The sequence below is a fragment of the Somniosus microcephalus genome, chromosome 18 (genome assembly GCF_052327205.1).
Source record: "Somniosus microcephalus isolate GS21.2 chromosome 18, FLI_Smic_1.0, whole genome shotgun sequence".
Taxonomy (NCBI): domain Eukaryota; kingdom Metazoa; phylum Chordata; class Chondrichthyes; order Squaliformes; family Somniosidae; genus Somniosus; species Somniosus microcephalus.
The window spans coordinates 45,791,238-45,811,514 of NC_141004.1; the positions used below are offsets into that span (position 1 = coordinate 45,791,238).

At 42.2% G+C, this 20,277-nt stretch overlaps 1 protein-coding gene across 3 annotated transcripts in view; it reads right to left on the reverse strand.

The window, feature by feature from the left end:
* LOC147105247 (ADP-ribosylation factor-like protein 8A) overlaps positions 1–20,277 on the reverse strand; it is a 60,933-nt gene that overhangs the window by 13,252 nt on the left and 27,404 nt on the right. For all 3 annotated transcript variants that reach the window (XM_086011405.1, XM_086011404.1, XM_086011403.1), the window contains exon 5: positions 2,822–2,889. In XM_086011405.1, coding sequence (XP_085867531.1) covers positions 2,822–2,889 — 68 coding nt within the window. The remainder of the gene's footprint in view (positions 1–2,821; positions 2,890–20,277) is intronic.

A 20,277-nucleotide genomic window follows, 5' to 3' on the forward strand; every position in this document is an offset into this window, starting at 1 on the left:
TTATCTAGTCTCTCCATGTAACTGAAGTCGCACATCGCTGTACCATTCAAGTAAATCTCCTCTGCACCCTCTCCAAGGCCTTGACATCCTGCCTAAAGAATTGGCCACAATACTCCAGCTGGGGCCTAACCAGTGTTTACTACATTTCTGAGTTTTGTGTATAGCCAAGTCCAGGTCATTAATATACATCAAAAAGAGCAGTGGCCCCAATATCCTGGGGGAATACCACGGTATACTTCCCCCCGGTTTGAAAAACAACCGTCCAACACTACTCTCTGCTTTCTGTCACTTAGCCAAATTTCATATCCACATTACCACTGCCCCTTTAATCCCATAGGCTTCCCAAGCCCAGTGATTTCTTCACCTAGATCTGCTCGCTTTGCACTGTGACTCCTTACCTTCGATTACTTCAACGTTTACCCAAATTCTCCTTTCTCCCTTTCCTTGTCCACACACATCATATACAACCAACTTTCCCACCTACAGCCACAACCTTTGACCTTGACATCACGAGGCCTCAGCGCCTCTAAAGCATCAAACATTGACGAGACAATTCTTGGATTACTTCCTCATCTCCCTGTTCACCAACAACCCCATTACGGTCATTCATCATCATCATACAAAAGAATCTTCTCCCACTTCCCTCATAATTGTGTTAACTCCGTCTCCTCTGGACCTCCATCTGCAACATCATTGCTGCCTTTGTTGACTTCAACAGTTCCTTTATTTCTGTCTCTGCTGTCCTCACCCTTACTATATAACTGATGATCTCCCACTCTCCATTCCCTTGGAACAATTCCCACCTCCAGTTTCAAGTCTTAACTAGCCTATCGCTAGATGTGACTTGATCACCTTGAGCAATATGATGCCTTCATCTCCATGGCCAAGTCTTCCGACTCCTTCAGGATCTCCTGAAAGGCAAGGCCAAACCCAGAATCCATTTAATAAGCAGCTAACTCTTCCCCCAACTTCTTTACCTTCAGTGCAAGAAGACTTTTTTTTTTGCAAAGATTGAAACCATCTGCACAGCTGCCTCAGCCAATGTCTCCTCCTCTGCATTCGTAACTCCCCCAACTAGTTTTTCCCCACCCCAGTCCCAACTTATCACTCTGTAGTTTCAACCCTCAACAGCTCATATCCAGATAACTACCCTGCAACCTCGAATCCTCCCCACCCAACTTCTTACCACTTAACGACCTTACCTCAGTCCTGTCTCTCTCCACTCCCATTCAAAACTACGATCACCACCTCCTCAAAAAGTTCACCTTTGACCTTATGCGCCCCCCACCCCCCCAAAAACTACATTTCCCCTCCAAGATCCTTAAATGCATAGTATTATATAGTTCTGTACTCACCTCACTCAAAAACAATTCTCTGGAGAAAACCCTTAAGCCTAACTTCCACTCAGCCCACTGCACTGACACCATCCTGGTCAAAGTCACCGACAACCCCCTTTGTGATTCAGATTGTAGCACATTAAAAAAAAAAAATATTCAAGTGGGATAATGTATTGATGGGATGTGGGCGTCACTGGCTCGGCCTGCATTTAGTGCCCATCCCTAATTGCCCTTGAGAAGATGGTGGTGAGCCGCCTTCTTGAACCGCTGCAGTCCATATGGTGTAGGTACACCCACAATGCTGTTAGGAAGGGAGTTCCAGGATTTTGGCCCAGCGACAGTGAAGGAACGGCGATACAGGTCCAAGTCAGGATGGTGTGTGGCTTGGAGGGGAACTTGTAGGTGGTGATGTTCCCATGCGTCTGCTGCCCTTGTCCTTCTAAGTGGTAGAGGTCGCGGGTTTGGAAGGTGCTGTTGAAGGAGCTTTGGCGAGTTGCTGCAGTGCATCTTGTAGATGGTACACACTGCAGCCACAGTGCACCGGTGGTGGAGGGAGTGAATGTTGAAGGTGGTGGATGGAGTGCCAATCAAGCGGGCTGCTTTATCCTGAATGGTGTCGAGCTTCGAGTGTTGTTGGAGCTGCACTCATCCAGGCATTCAATACATAGAGCGCTCCATCCTCCTTTACTATTCATTTTCATGGGACTGCCCTTGCATGGTTGCACTCCTATGTATGTATCTCTCAACAACACCTAGTTATGCCTCTCTAACACCAAACTTCACCATACAACTTCAGTTATCAGATTATTAATCAACGTCATGGAGGTACGCACTGAGCATGAACAATAATCATTCTGAATGTCCTGCAAGGCCACTTCTAAAACATCACTTGCCTCTGCTCTTTTCTGAACTCCACTGAAATCCATATCCATGCTTTCAGTAACGCCAGGCTTAACGTCTACCATCTTCACCGTATAAAATTGTAACTGATCCAAAACTCCACCACCAGCATCCTCTCCACCACAAATTGCGGGTCAACCATTAACTCACTGGTTTGTTGCCCTCCAATGCACGGAATTCAAAAACCTCATTTGCATGTCCCTTCATGGCCTCACCCCAATCTAGATGTGCAACCTCCTCCAGTTCTATATTCTAGCCTGTAGCCATCAGTCTTCTACAGCCTCCCATGCATCCCTCTCCTCCCTGCCCTACCAGCAGTGGCAAAGTCTTCAGCCATATTAGACTTACTCTCTAGAATGCTCTTCTAAACTTCCCTGCCTTTAAAAGCTTCAAGACCTATCTTTTTGGCCATGCTTTCTGTCACCTCACAACTTACCGACAACTGTTTGACAACCATTTTGGCTGTGTGCAGTACTTTGGGATGTTTTCTACGTTAAAGACACAATATAAATACAAGTAATAGCTGTTGTATTTGAAGGCTAAACAGAAGATGTGACAGAAGCGTAAAAAAGCATGCTACTCACATTTTTTCAATAAGTTCTTTTTCATCCAGCGCATCAGGTAGGTCTCGCTTGTTCCCAAGAACTAGCACCTAACAGAAACAAGAGACTCACCAGATTATTATTCGAATTGTACAATGTAAAATATTTAACAAGCAACAATGCAGAATCTTTATAATAGCAGAATTTGTATCACATGGTGTGACCCCCACCAACGATCCATCGATGCGAGGAAAGGTACATTTAAAATACTGACAGTAATAAAACGTGCCTCCAAACAAACACCCCGCCAAATAACTTGTCCTCAGCATTACCATGATTAATCATTTAAAGTAAATGAAATGTTTTCATTAAAAATTAATGATTCCCATCTACTCCAACTAGGCAATTACAAGAGAAAAAAATGTATGTACGTCATTTTAAATTTAGTCCTTTCCTCCGGTCAACCAGCCTTTTAGATCAACAGGTTCAGTCAGGAATTACTCAGCTAAAGTCTATGGCTACACAGAAAGCATCCATTGCCTTTCTGTCCCATTCTAAATGTTGATTAAGAGGCACCTGGCTCTTACAACTTTAGTAATTATATTTTCAGCCTTGCATGTCTCCCAATTTGGTGTCAAGAATAAACGAAGGATGTCAAGGTACTTTACTACTCCCTGCGCAGCCACTCATGCAAGACCACTTGACATAAGCTGAACCATTTCCTGGTGGTTCTGGTGACCAGAAATAATAGGTACCTCCAGGAGGAGGATAGTTAGATGATGCAAGTTTCAAGAATATAGCCAAACATTAAGAGGATATTAGTACCACACTTGCATTTACTAAATTGAGGCCAAATGAAGTGTGGTGACCTCCCAGTCAGAATAGAGTGGTAGGTGTCAGCAATTAATGCAATCACTGTGGTCTCAGATTCTGCCCTCCTACCTACATGGTAAGTTTCATGCTGGCACCAGGTTCTGATCCCATATTAAGTTCTACTGGCAATTTGTGTGGATATCCCACAGTAATTTGTTTGATGCCTCTTTAACATGCCACTAACATCTTCCTTTTTGCAGTGGTAAATTTAATAGTTGTGATCTCTTGCGTAAAGATTTCAATACAGTACTAAAAAGAGAGGTCTGTATTGTAATCTTGTGCCTACTGGGACTGAGTACCAAAACGTCACTTTATACCCTCATCCTGTTTCGACTGGATTCAACCCGTGATCTCAAATGAAAGAAGTGTCCTAAACTACAATACCACACAAATGACGTTGCTTCTTTCCAAGCCGTTCTACGTCTCTTTTGCAAATCAGAATTCAGAAGCTAGTTGTTAATACTGTACCAGCAATATACAAGCATTATGTAATCCAGTGAGCTTCAGGCTCTGGGACACTGCCTTCACCATCGTCTTTCTGCATTATCTGGTCTTGACACTCAAGTATATTAGGGTTGTCCATGTTTAACTACAGTAAACTCTTTCTTATCTGGCACCTATGGGACCAGGATGGTGCCAGTTGCTGAAAAATTCTGGATAACAGAGGTAGGCGATTTTTAACAAACAAAAATAAAAACCACTGACTAACTCGGCCACCGCAGGAGACTCGGACTCGGCAAAACCAGTGCTGGATGGATTCAGCAAGATTACCGGTTACCTATTTTGCCGGTTATTAAAGAATTCCGGATGATTAAGTGCCGTTTAAACAAGAGTTTACTGTACTTATAATGGAGCTAAACAATTACCTGCAAAATCATTAAAAAAAATACTAGAGATGCTTTCTTGAGCACAATGGGGAAAATAAACTTCGTATCAGTCATCGAATGTAATGATTTGAAGGTAAGTTGTCATGCTGATTTTTTTACTTTAATAGGTTCTGTTTTGTATTTAACTTTGAGATCAGAACACCAATTCTTCAATTTTTATTAAAATACATAGCAGAGCTAGTCCATGTATTACAATCAACAGATCAAACTCCGATTTATCTTCTAATTAGAATTAAGCCATATTCCAAGCCATACATAATCAAGCTTCAAAATGCATCTGCTTGTGTACTTTGAAACTGTAATTAACAGACATTAAAAATGAGTTTTCAAAAATAGGTAATTCAAAGCTTAAGCTGATTTATGCCTCTCAAGATACACTGGTCCAATAGTCACATCAATTACATCACCAAGATTACCTTTCCCATCCTGTGTTAAATACCGAGAACATCCATGGAACATGCTAGTTCGTAAAGATATGTAGGATTTACATATTCAATCCAATCTAAAGTTACTATACCCCATCAGTACATAGACTTAAAAAAAATGTCTACTTAAAATGACAGATTGGCTCAGATTTTCCTGGAGACTTACACCATTATAACAGTGCACCTACGTGTGTGGACCTTTGAATGTCACAAGAGAGGAAATTATGGAGTAATTACTCCATCACTCACGGCGTCCATATTTTTCCACAACTTTTGTGCCACTCCGCCGTTACCCTGCGCTGATAACCATTAGAAAATAATTTTCACAGCTCCGCCACCATCTAAAAATAATGGCGATCGGTATTTTGCTGGATTCTCATCATTTTTTACACCGCTGCCACTTGGCTTAAAAATAATTAATGTTGGTGACCTGGCAGCGGCGTGATTTATAGCTAATAGATTGGGTTTTTGTTAAATGAGGGCTCAAACCATTAAACATGGTCTAGTCTGAGGCCAGAGAACAGGCTGAGAACACCCGTGGAATCACCCTACTCCAATTCATGACACGCTCTAAACTGAATCAGGTTGACTGATTCCACCGAGAAGAGGTCGGCCTGGTGGGAGTAGCACTTTGGACGAGACCACACTTTGGAATTGCAGCAAGACAATTTTAAAACTTAAAATTGCTAACTTGTTGATGTTTCAGTGGAATAGTTGGGGAAAATGGCCACGCTGTTTCTAATGCGCCACCATCCTCGCTGTGGCGTATTCCAATTACAAATGGACGAACTTATCGACATGGAGATCAGATTGCTAAACAGCTAAATTTATAGTCTAAGTTGCTGATCTTGCCATTGGCAGGAAAACCTGGTCCCATTAATTCCAAAGGTGCTATGACAGACAGCAACAGGACAAATTTGCATCTTTTCTTAATTTAGTGTAGTAGCAAAGACTTGAACAAGCACCTAAAATAAATATCATGAGAGTGATAGATAGCGATATAAATATATAGATATAAATTATTTATACAAACTTCCATAAAGAAGCCACTGGTCTTAAAGAGAATCACTGCTACTTCACAAATAAAAAAGTTCATTCGTCAGTTTTAATTGCAGCTTTAAAACCTTGGGCTGTGTTAGGTGTTCATCATGTTATTTTCATCAAAAATGAGAAAAAACTGTAGCCCCCAAAAAAAGGGAAAGTTGGGTGAAAAGAACCTGTAAAACTCAAAGACAAAGATGAAACTAACAAATAGAGAGTTAAGCTAAATGACAGCCCAGCTTTCTGATACAGCTATCCACTTAGTCCCAATTCCCTGCCGTGTTAATTTTTTTTCAAATATTTGTCCACTTCCCTTTAAAAGCTACGTGCATGCACAATTTGACTGCTGCTTTGGACCAAGCCAATTACTTCTATCTCCCTTTTTTCCCTCTTATCCGCTCAGGAATTTCTCTGTCGCCTCCTCTTCGTGTTGCTTAGTCATGCCACCTTCCATTTCTCTGCTCTGCTGTACTTTACCACCCCTACCCTTCAAAAATCACCACTACTCCTCTGCCTTCTGTTCCAAGCTTGAAACCCCTTTGAATAACCCCCCAGTTATCATCTGCGCCACTCTTGGCAGACTGTGAAGAGCCCATCAAGGCACCAGTCACTGACTCCTTACAAGCAGCAACCTCAACTGCTCCATCCTCCTCACTTGCCAACCCTCCTGCCCAGCGTACTTGCTGGGAGCTAACATGAACAACCTTCTTCCCATTCCATTTATCCCACCCACCACTACCCCACCTTGGAATCTGCCAACAGATAGATCAGTCACTGATCTCTCCATATATCCCCTCCAGAAAATTCTGTTCATTCGTGAACAAGGCCCTTGCAATGCACAACCTTATTGTGGATGGTCGCTTTGACATCCTGGCTTTAACTGAAACTTGGCTCACAGGTGGAGACACCTTGCCTCTTACAGAAATTTCCCTACTTGACTATACTATCCACCACCTGACCCACCCAAACCGTGCAGTAGTGTGTGGCCCTTATAACCAAGTCACATCTTGGTCTGTCCCCTACTCTTCTGGCACCTCCTCCTTCGAGCACATCACCTTGTTCCACCCCTCTCATCTCTTTAAAACCATTTGTGTCTACTACCCCATCCTCCCAAGTCCCACTTGCAGTTTCTCCCAGAGATATCCTACCTCCTTTAGTCAGTTAGCCTCTACACTGAGCGACTCACCTTCAGTGATTTCAATCTCCATCTCACTCCTGCCTTCTTTTCTCTGAATCCACTGCGCTGCTGTCCCCCCCTAAACAATCTCTCCATATAAACTCTGACCCATATTCATGGCTGTCCCCTTAACCATCACATCTCACAGCCTCTCTACGCCCAAAGGCTTATATCACTGACAAAGCTATCTCTGACCTCTTCCTTGTATCCCTCACCACCCACATCCTTCTACACTTTTCCAAACCCACTTCCTTCTACATCCATCTGTTGCTGGAAAAGAACCCTCCCCAAGTCATTTACTGCACTTTCAAACTCCTATTTGCTTAGATTTTATCTTCCATTATGTATCTGTAGCATTCAATATGATCGACCATACCATGATCGATCACAACATATTCCCCCCAACGCCTAGAATCATAGAATGGTTACAGCACAGGAGGCCATTCAGCCCATTGAGCCTGTGCTAACTCTCAGCTAGTCCCACTCCCCTTTCCCCATAGCCCTACAATTTGTTTTCCTTCAGATACTTATCCAACTCTCTCTTGAAAGATAACATTGAGTCTGCCTCCACCACCCTTTCAAGCAGTGCATTCCAGAAGTTTTTTCTTACGTCGCCTTTGGTTCTTCTGCAAATCACCTTAAAATCGGTGTCCTCTGGTTCTTGGCCCTTCTGCCAATGGGAGCAGTTTCTCTATCTACCCTGTCCAGACCCCTCATGATTTTGAACACCTCGATCAAATCTCCTCTCAATCTTCTCTGCTCAAAGGAGAACTACTCCAGCTATCAACGTAACTGAAGTCCCTCGTTCCTGGAATCATTCTTGTAAATCTTTTCTGCACCCTCTCCAAGGCCTTCACATCCTTCTTAAAGTGTGGTGCCCAGAATTGGACACTATTCCAGTTGGGGCCAAACCAGTGTTTTATACAGATTAATCATAATTTCCACACTTTTGTACTCTATACCTCTATTTATGAAGCCCAGGATCGCGTAAGCCTTTTTAACCGCTTTCTCAACTTGCCCTGCCACCTTCAATGATTTATGCACACATACCCCCAGGTCTCTGTTCATGTACCCCCTTTAGGATTGTACCATTTAGTTTATATGACCTCTCCTCATTCTTTCTACCAAAATGCATCACTTCACACTTTTCTGCGTTAAATTTCATTTGCCACGTGTCTGCCCTTTTCACTATGTCTTCCTGAAGTCTATCACTCTCCTCCTCACTGCTAACTATTCTTCCAAGTTTTGTCTCCTCTGCAAATTTTGAAATTGTGCCCTGTACACCCACGTCACAGTCATTAATATTTATCAAGAAAAGCAGTGGTCCTAGAACTGACCCCTGGGGAACTCCACTGTATACCTTCCTCTAGTCCAAAAAACAACCGTTCACCACTATTCTCTGTTTCCTGTCACTTAGCCAATTTTGTATCCAGGCTGCCACTGTCCCTTTTATTCCATGGCCTCAATTTTGCTGGCAAGCCTATCCTCTGCTGTCCAGTTCAGTGGACAGCCCTTGCTTAGTTGCACAGCCTCTCCCTCATGTCAAGCTCGGATGCCCTTGTCCCCAGCAAAAGTTTTACCCACTCTCATCCTGGTCATTGCCCTAGTATAGCCCCATTTTTGCTCAAGTCCAAGTGGCACCAACTTAAGCGTATCTGGCACACAACTGATTTAACCATCCATCACCAGATCTGACTGGACTACATCAAATGCCATCAGAACTGCCAAAACTACCCATTACTCAAGGATCAGCCTTGAGAGTAAAGATAACTCCCAGCTTCTTTTCTTCACTACCAATCCTCTCAAACTCCACTCCCCTACCTCCTCCACCCTCACCAACAAGTACAAAGAACTAATTGACTTCTTTGTCACTAAGGATGAGACCATCCATTCAGCTTGTGTTCTCCTTGTGAACCAAGCTACACCTCCCTCCAGGCTCACCCCGCCCTAGGTCTGAACCCATGTCTCTCTCTAGTTCCTCACCCATTTCCCCACATGCCCTCTCCGAGTCTTATCCACGAGACCCACCTCCTGCTCCCTGGTCCCACGAAACAGATGATCGTCCAAAGTCCCTTCCTGGTCTCCATGCTAGCCAACACTGTACATTGTTCCCTCTTCTCAGGTACTGTATTTCAAAACAATCATTATCCTGCCTCAAAAACCCACCTTTGACCCCCTCTGCCTGAGCAAACCAACGCCACATCTACAATCTCCTTTTCTTTTCCAAAGTCCTTGAATGTGTGTCAACTCCCAAATCCATGCTCATTTCCCCCACAAATCCCTACCCTGAATCGCTCCAATCAGGTTTATGCCCTGCTACAGCACTGAAAACGGCCCTATCCAAAGTCACAAATTATATCGTCTGTGATTGTGATACATTATCCCTTATCTGTAGCATTCAACATGATCGACTATACCACCCTCGACCACACCATATTCCCCCCAGCCCGTCCTCTGTTGTCCAATTCAGTGGACAGCCCTTGCTTGGTTGCACTCAACTACCCGATCATAGCTAGAGTCCCCCATGGATCTATGCTTGGCTTCCTCCTCTACATGCTGCGGTAAGACCAAAGCCATAATCCTTGCCCGCCCCTCACTCTCTCAACTCTGCACCTCGTTGCTGAATTCAAACCCCTACCTGGCCACTGTCGCAGGCTGAACCAGACGGTTTGCAACCTCGGCATCCTATTTGATCTTGAACAGAGTTTTGGATTCCATATTCATTCCAACACAAAGGCTGCAGACTGCCACCTTCACAACATCACCCACCTCTGCCCCTGCCTCAGCCCCATCTTTAATGGCCTGGCCATTAAAGCAGCCTTTCCTGGTCATGTCTGCTTTTTAGGCCCAGATTTCAAAACAAATTAAGGCTAAAAGACTTCCCCTCCATGTCTACTTTGCCAGCGTTCGATAAATTTCTGCCTCCCGCCGTTAAGCTAGCTCCATCCTATGATTTCAAAAGCCTATTGAGATGCCTCAACCTTTTCTGGTGCTGTCTAATCTTTAAATACTTTGGCCTAGCCTCAGCTTTGAAAAGCCATTTCCCCATTGCAGTCTGCTTTTTGAATGACAGTTGAACATTATACAGTTCTTAGCTCCCACCGTACAATATCACAAGTGATTGACCATTAGATAGACATATAAAAAGAGATGTGTGCACACACACATATGTGTACAAGTGCACAAGCACAAAACAATACACCTGCTGTGGATGTGTGATCAATCACCACTGCAGCATATTAGTAAATCAATCAGCAGATCTAGTGGACAAATATCAGTGACAGTTAGAGTTGTTAGAGTCATAACAGCATAGGAGAAAGCCATTCGGCCCATCGAGTCCGTGCCGGCTCTCTGTTGAGCAATCCAGTCAGTCCCATTCCCCCGCTCTATCCCATAGCCCTGCAAGTTTATTTCCCTCAAGTGCCTATCCAGTCTCCCTTTGAAAACATTGAGTGTGTCCGCTTCCACCACTTCCGTCGGCAGCGAATTCCAGGTCCTCACCACTCGCTGCGTAAAAAAGTTTTTCCTCACATCCCCCCTGTATCTCTTGCCTAAAACCTTAAATCTGTGTCCCCCTAATCCTTGTACCATCAACTAGTGGGAACAGCCTTTCCCCGTCTAGCCTATCCAAACCCGTCATAATCTTGTATACCTCTATCAAATCACCCCTCAACCTCCTTTGCTCTAATGAAAACAAATCCAGCTTCTCCAACCTGTCCTTGTAGCTAAGATTCCCCCATCCCCAGAACCATTCTGGTAAATCTCCTCTGCACCCTCTCAAGTGCCTTCACATCCTTCCTGAGGTATGGTGACCAGAACTGGACATAATACTCCAGTTGTGGCCTAACCAGCGCTTTATAAAAAGTTCAGCATAACTTCTCTACTTTTGTACTCGATACCTCCATTTATGAAGCCCAAGGTCCCATATGCTTTGCTAACCACGCTCTCAATGGCCCAGAAATTCGGGTCTCCACGGGCGAGTACGCACCCATAGGCCCAATGGAAGTGCCGGCTTCCTGCATGCACTGCGCATGCGCGGGAAACCAGCACTTCCGTTCCCCTGAAAGAAGGGGTTCAGAGTTCAAACGCGTGCGCAGGAGAGGCTGCACATGCGCATCGAACTTTTTATTTATTTTTTTTATTTTTTTATTATTACAGGTTTTCCCGGGAGGGCAAGTCTGCAGAATTTACACATTTAAAAAGGCCTGCTTTTTACAAGGTAAGTGGTGAATTAATTAAAATTAAAACATTTTTTTCCCCACAGGTTTATTATTTTTAAATACTTTAAAGAAAGGTAAGTTTATTTTTAGCCCTGTTAGAAATTAAAATTATTTTTTTCAAAAATTTGAGTTATTGTTTAAAATAGTTATTTCATGTAATTTATAGTTTATTTAAAAAATGTGATGTTTTTTAAAAATTTATTTGAAGATTTAGTGATGTTTTTGGGCCCGTAGTATTTCTACATTTTGGCAGCTCTTCCTGTCAAACTTATGAATGGGCATTTCCCTGCTCCGATTGGCTCCCCATGGCCCATGTGATCCCAGGGGATGCATCGAACTAACTGTGCCCCTGGGATACGCAAGCACTGCGCGCCGGCAGCTGGAGCAGGCCCAGGATCGGAATTCCATGGGGGCCCACAGCTCAACGGCCGGCGCGCAAGGTAAGTGCAGGTCGGGGACTTACACCCGCGGGAAGCCCCCGACCTGAATTTCTGGGCCAATATGTCCTGCCACCTTCAGGGGCCTAAGCATATTAACTCCCAGGTCCGTCTGTCCCTGCTCACTCTTTGAAACTGTGCCATTAAGTGTATATTGCCTCTCCCTGTTCCTTCTGCCAAAATGCATCACCTCACACTTCTCTATTAAATTCCATCTGCCACTTGTCTGTCCATTCTGCTAGCCTTTCTATGTCCTGTTGCAGTCGATTGGTATCTTGAACATTTATGAGAATCTGACATTCATTTAACAGTACCTGACAGACTAAAGTAAATCCAGAACCTGAATTTGGGGCACGTCAGCTTGAAACATGCACAGATGGATTATATGAACTGCACTACAATTTTTTGCACCGCGTAGGTTAACAGCCTCCTGGATTTGTATGTGGTGAAGATCAGCATGAAGCAGACTTTAATGTGCCAACTGGGGAAAAATTTATTTTGCCAACAAAAGAAATTGCTACAGAAAAACAGAATAAGAAGCTTATCTTTAGGAGGACAGCACACATCCATTTCTTCTCTAGTCAGCAGCTATAATAAATCGGCTGCACAATTGCACGCTGTATGTTTATTTCTGTGCATGGAGAGGAAATTGACAAGTTGCAGGTGGATGCAAATCTATTATTACAATTGTTCACACAAGGGGAAAAAAGGGCAAAAACATATTTGCTTTCTACCTCTAGTGAAAGTGTTATTGCTTCTGTCAGTCCATATTTTAGGTAAATCTGAAAGAGATTGATGCCTCTGGTAATTGAGATTAGAACTCTGCATTGGAAGGCAAAATTGTGTAGGAATAGAGCTTCAAAAGGCACTGCCTTAGTGAACAAACACATAGAATAGTCTCAGGCCATTTTCATCACAATATCATCCACCACAAATATCATGTTGGCAGGTTTGCAGTACCGTGTGCTTCAATGAGATTTGTTTGACAACACAAAAATGTATGTCAATTATTGGAGATAATCCCTCTTTAAGACATTGGTTCCAGACTAAGCCTGTATCTTCTGGATTGCTAAAACAATACCAATGTTATAAGTTTATTAGATTGTTTTTCCTAACTTTTCCCATGATTACAGCAGTGAAGAGTTGGTATTACTGTAAAGAAGCATCCTAAGCAATTCCGGTTTGAAGCGAAATCCAGCACAAAAACTACCAGGGACCATGATAAGGAACAGCCCAACACTCAAACAGCTCTCACTTATGCACCACAGAAACCAAATGAGTATAGCACCTCAGTTAATGACAAATTTAATCACTGAAATGAAGCAGAATATTTTATGGATCAAAATTTTGCAGCTTCCCCAGTTTGCAAGAGCAGTATGCATGCATACTGCATAAATAGTTAATTATATATTTTAGCATTTAAGATTCTGCCCAACGTATTTCTAAAACTATTTTCCTTCCATCGGATTTTACGGAATATGATGAGCACTCCTTTTACCTACCAAAATAACTTACATTTAATGTAGGAGAAAAACATTTCAGGGCACCTCAGAGGTAATCAAAAGAAAATGGAATTGGGGGTTAACCAGATGGGTTTCAAGGAGCGTCTTAAATGAGGACAGGCAGATGGTAGAACTTTGGAAGTGAATTGCAGAGTGTGGGGCCTATACAGCTCAAAGTATGGCTGGCGATGGTTAGGGCGGGGGGGGGAAGGAGGGGGCTTGCATAACTAATGTAGACCACACGGACGAGAGTGATGCATGAGCAGAACTTGGCGCAGGATGGGATATGAGCAGCAGAGCTTCGGATGAGCTGAAGGTTAGAGTGAAGACAAGGAAAGGACAGCCAGGTGAGCAGAGACACAAAGGATGGGGTAGAGAGAGGTGGTGTGTAGATGTGAAAGCTGCTTGACATCTTTGGATAATGTCACTAAGGGTCAGTTTGTAGACAAGGAGGCCCCCCCCCCCCCACACGAGGGGGCCTCGGTTTAACGTCTCATTCTAAAGATAGCACCTCAAACACAGCAGTGCGCCCTCAGTACTGCACTGAATGTGCTCAATCTCTGGGGTGGAGCTTGAACCCACAGCCTTCTGATCCAAGGCAAGAATGCTACCACCGAGCCAAGGCTGATAACTCAGGAGTTAAATTTGGGTTCCCAGACATGTGGTACAACAGACGTGATGGTGATCTTAATTATACTTGATGCAGAATAGATAGAGGGACGATGTTCTTGCTGGATTAAAACATGCACTGTCCATTTCAGCATCAATAAAGAACGATTTTCAAAAGCTATATTTTTTAAGTTGTAGCATGCCAATTCTTTAATGTTCTCATTTATTTAAATGATAATATATAGACAGACGCAGTCCCATCATGGAATGGTGTTCCAAAATACGCAGCCTGAAGAGTGGTAAAATGCTAAATATTGAAAGCTAGACATTGTTGAAGCATATATCCAGCAGTTTCTAAAAAGCCTTCCAAACCCAAAATGACATTGAAATAAATCCAACCTGTTTTATTAGTTATATAATGTTAGAATTCACGGAGGCAGTTTTGTTCGGATTTTAACTATAGCTCTGGATTTCAGCAGAGGGCAGTGATGCCAAAAAAAAGAGATTAACTGGTCATTCATTCATCTCTGCTATTTGTAGGACAGCAAAATGGCTGCTGACTGCATAACAGTGACTGCACTTCAAAGTACATGCATGCCAAGCTAGTAAACTTGCAAAAGCTAAGCAACAGCTTCAAAAAAGCCGACAGCTCAAAACAACCAACTCAAACAACCCTCAATATAGGCCCAAGACTGAGACCACTGCATTCAGATAAGTAAAATTATTTTTCTATTACTACAGATTGCAGGTTTTTTACCAAGATGTTTTAGGGTTCATATTCCACAATTCAATTTGTTTTTCTGTGAAAACTGAAATTTAAAGCCTCGCCTATGACATGTGAAAGCAAAAATAGTTGCACAGGTGTGCAGTGGAACATGGCTTAAGTTGCAGGTATTCCCAGTCTTCAGAGAGTGAGCTTTGATAGTGCAAAACATATTTCCAAGGGCAGTCTGGGCATAATCCCCATAAATTTTGATTTTGATGCTTGTTTGGTACATTTTTCTGCATTCTGCAAATGAAATTAAAAGTGTTAGTAAAGTGCACGTGATCCCAGGTGAATCTGGCAACAACTTGATGCCAACTGTGAAAACAAGCATCTTTCAGAAGTGTTGAGAACAGACACTCAGAGGGCGTCCCTTACAACACCATCCAACACAATTGACAAAGACATTAAATAGGATGGGACCAGTGGACAATCTTTGCTTTTACTTTTGCGATAGGTAGGTTCATGGAGTCTTCCATCAACCTACATGGATTTGGGAGCTGGATTACGCATGCTGGATAAAATCGAACATTTGCTCTTATATAGTTAGCAACTTCTAAATGAAGGCTACGGGAGGTACTAGAAGAAAAGAAATGATGAAAATCAATGAGAGCAATGCAAATGGATTTCTCTCTAGCCTTACAACACTTAGCAATCTCAAAACCACAACTTGCTCATGTCCCACACTAGAGCAAAACCCAGTTTGTTCCTTTCCGATTACTCTGCAGGCCTCCATACCATCTGATGTACACCGTGCCAAGCCAAAGAGCCACCTGAAAAGCCAGTAATAACTGGATAAAAACCACTGGAACTCTAACATCAGGGGTAAGCATACCAGACAGAAAATCCTCAGAAAAGGCACTTCAAAACTGACTCATTGATTCCTACAGCTGTTCTCAAAGAATCTTGCCACACCTACCTCAATTAGATTAGTGAAATACTAATGGTTGATATGTGTCACCTCCCCAATTGCACATTTTGTATTCGTGTCTCCAGTATGTTTTACATCATAATCTCACTCTATATCAATCTTTGCTGCAGATCTCCCTTTAATATATTTTACATCACATTGGCTTTCAAGAACAATTTATGTAAGCAATCTCTGAACTATTTCTCCCCTGAAATATAACATTTCCTATATTACAGTGAATGCACTTCAAGAAGTACTCAATTGGCTGTAAAGCGCTTTGGGACATCCTGTGGTCATGAAAGGCACTATATAAATGCAAGTCTTCATCTTCTTCTGAAGACTTGAAGTGCTTGGACACTGCCTGGTGGTATTTCATCACAAGCCAGTACGGAAACCACCCAAGTGGGCTGCTGTGCACAAGTTCCGTACCCATGGTCACATTGTGCACGTGCCCCAGATGATCCCACAGCTCTGTGGGACAATTTCAGCGGAGCAGCACAGCAGCATAGCCCACGTTGATTTTTGTTAGCAAATGCCAATATACAATGCAAAGTGGTAACCGTGTGAAAGAATGCTGGTTGGCATGTATAGAACTTAAGAATTTCTGTTTTTGGCAGTAATGCCATTCTTCCCATGTCTCATTGTTTTTTGTGGAATTGTGCAGTTTTATGTTCATACCCGTCAAATAAAAAGTGTGCAGCGGTCACATATTGGAATTTTTTCTCGGTCACTTAATGATCATCAGGTAGATGTAAGCAGGGAACTCATGTATACTGAAGATATGATCATAATGTGGGGCACTGTAAATGCACACAACAAACATTTTTGGCATTTGACGGTAACTTTCCTCAGCAGAAACATATACATGGACAACACTATAAAAGCACTGGTGGCCCGGGCAAAATGCAGATAGTTGGTACCTATGAAAGCAATTTGTTATAAGTGAGGTGCCTTGGGACGATTGTAGGCATGGTAATATATGCTATATAAATGGAAGTACCTTATTTTTCTTCAATGTACATTTGTCTATTGTGTTCCATTTACAAATTAAGTTAGGCATCAAGGGGTATGGGGAGAGAGCAGGAATATGGTATTGAGATCGAGGATCAGCCATGATCATATTGAATGGTGGAGCAGGCTCGAAGGGCTGGATGGCCGACTCCTGCTTCTTTTTTTCTATGTTTTCTCACATTTTTGATGGTAGGAGGAAGTGGTTTGACAGAACATTTGTACATTTTACATGAATGGTGTGATGCTCAAGTTAAATGGTTAATCCTTGTAAGACAAACACAAATGATGGTATAGGCAGATGTAGCTAATTAGTACCCTAGTATCAGGGGCCTGTCAGTACTTAAGACACAAGGCAAATGGATCGGTCATGGTTCTTGAATTGATTAGCCTTAATGAAGTTTGAGAGAGCAGTTTGTTATAAGTGTGCTATTTACGGTCAGTGTTTTAGTTGCTGGGGAAAAAGTAGAGTAGAAATAATTGGAAGTGTGCTTTTTGCAAAACAAATTAAAATCTGTCAATTGTCATGTCTTGAGATATGACTGACTGATCAACTGACAGTTTTGAATGCGGTCACGTGGCCAAACATGATCCCTTTGATTAGACATGTCACTAAGTAGGATTCTCTATGGTAGCACAAGATATTTAAGGTCATACATCATGCACCTCAGTGTTTTGGGAAGGGTTAGGAAATTTTCAGAAGGGTAAAAGACTCGAGGTGATCTTTGGAAGTTGAGAGAACTGAATGTAAATTTGGAAGAGTTAAGAAAAGCCAAGTTGTTTTAGATCAAAATGGAAGTACAACACAACAGTTAATTTAGTAGTTCTAGGCAAAGAAAAATCTATTGCAAGCAAGGTCAGCAAAAGCTAGAAAGAGAAGAGGACCAGAGAAAGACATTAACACCAAACTTGGTGTTGATGTCCCCAGAGGAAGGTAGAGCTATGCTTCACCCAGCTTACTGCTCAGTCAGATGATTCTGTGCTCATGTCAAGATACAATTTCAACACAGGAAACCTACCAAGCCACATTGAATATAGACCGCATTTAACCATGCCAAGTCCATACTGTAATCTTAGCAACAGTGTAACGGTTATTTTGAAGCTTAAGTGAAACACAGCTATGCTGAGACAGTGTGATACAATTAAGCTACTGTTACATTTATGATTTTGTTCAGTTGATTGGAGTTGAACAATAAACTGATAACAATCACCAATACTTAATCTTGTATTAGTGCAGATGTTGTTAAATAAAGTCTAGTCAGTTAATGCATTTCTGTCTTCGTATTTGGTGTCTGTGGCACGCAAGTGTTAAGTTGTGTCGCACTCAGTGCTGTACTACTGTCCCACTGTATACAGATCTGGCATGGTTAGCAATCTTTCAGACAGGTTCTATAGTTCCATGTGAGCTCATTTAGACATCATGAAACTGTAAATGCTAATCATATTTCCCAATGCATGTCCATTGGTGAAAGTGGGGAGCAATTTGTCTAATATAGGTTACATAATGGAATTTTCCAATGCAGTATTTATATATTGTGGGTATTCTGTGGGATTTGGTGCCTCATTTCCTACAACAGCATCCATAACTTTCTACTGTGATTAGAAAACAGGTTGGAAATCAAACACAAAGTGCAATTGCTAGCATGGTACTATACAGTGTTCCACATAGAGAAAGGCAAAGTAGAAGTAAATGTTTTTAAACAAAGATTTGATTGAGGTGTATATTTTATTGCAGCAAAAAGCTACACCCGATAGATCAGTAGAATTATTACTGTATTGAGATCTTTTAAGCGTCATGTTGCAAGCACTGAATTCCTAATTGCCAAAATGGAGCAAGGGCATAAACTGTTCCCTGGAGGGGTGGACAGTCTTGGATTAAAATTGCAATCCTAATTTTCAAGCAAAAGCCAGAGTACTGTTGACCCAATTTTCTTCCAGTCTCCTCCCCCCACCAAAGATGTTGAGGAACAGTTTCGCAGATATCAGTACCTTACCCAAGTAGTCATTATTCATACACGAGCCTCAAGTGCCGCCAGATTATTTGACCACTGTGGACAATACAGGCGAACACAATCTTGCCTTCCTCTGACTGTGTCACACACACACACCCCCCGATAGCAATCAGGAATGGGGATCTGAGTTGATTTTCACCTTGCTAACCCAGGAACACAGACTAATTGTTGCATTCCTATTGCTGTTCTGGTTGAGATCAGTTAACTCAAGATACTGGGGAATAAACTTGGGGCCTTCTGACTATGGTTCAGCACCTCACTGGATACAACCTGCTGCCAAACTGATTTTCAATGTACAATTAAATCACCATAATCTAGAGGTGCTGATAAAAGGTTGTGATAAATATTCAATAAAGCAAAATAAAATCGGTTTTGAAAAGTACACCAAGTGATGCAAATGTCATTGTAAATAATACTGTCAGTTTGACTTCGTGGTAGTATTTTTCGTTTTGAGTCAGAACATTGTGATTCAAGGCCCACTCCAGGACTGGAGCACATAATCTAGGCGTGCACTGCAGTGCACTACTGAGGGTGTGCTGCACTGTTGGAGGTGCCGTCTTTCTGAGACGTTAGATTATGGCCCTCTCTGTCTGTACAGGTGGATGTAAAAGATTTTTTGAGACATTTTTTTGAAGCAAAGCAGGGAGCTCAGCCAACATTCATCCCTCAAATTTAGCATCACGTTTTTTAAAACATTAATATCCAATCAGCAGAGCACAGCTCTGCACATACCTACAAGTACATATATGCAAAACTCTCCCCTGATGGGCAGAGTACATGTCACAGCCTTGCCGGCTGCACTACATAGTCTACAGCTACTAGATTCAGGCTGCAGCCCAAGACTGAATCAAAGTTCAGATCTCAGCCAGGCTGTGGTAGGGATGATCAGAGGAGTGCACAAACTTAACTCGCTTGCGTGTCATCAGAACCAAGAACAATTTTGTCAGGATTGTAACACTCCAAACCACTACCCATTATATATTGTGTTCCAATACTATTGCTGAGATTTGCAGTTGTTCATATAATAATTTGTGTGCCTGAAGGAATTAAGATCCCAGATCCAATCCTGCCCCCTTGCTAACATACCATTGTGGCAAACCTCTTGGAGGTTTTGCAGAGAAAATTGTGATTCTTGATCCTTCCAATGAAGATAGTTCCCAACAATATACCATTAATGTAATGAGGATAAAAGCATTATTAGCAATGAAGTGCAGTTTTAAGAACACTCTGAATTAAATGTTATGTTTTTGTACAGATCGAAGATGAATACATATTTAAAAGTGTGAACATCTACATTTGTGGTTGAAAAATGTTGGTACTTATTAAGGAAAAGGACATGATAATTGAATAATGATTTTGCCTTCCATTCATCGTTTAAATATTGTGTAGCAGCAAAATCCCCAGGAAAAACTCGAGCAGCAAATAAAATGAAAGCAGTTCTTTGCCTGGGAAAAAATAGTGCAAGATATAACTATTATTGTACATATGATTTTCCTCGACAGAGACCTAGGTTAACTGAGATTTCACTCTTTGGAAAGGCATCCCTTTAATCTACAGTTTTAAAAACATAATACAATTTCCTAAAGCTCAACCTTAAGACACATGCAGAACCATCTGTATCTGATTAGGGTCCT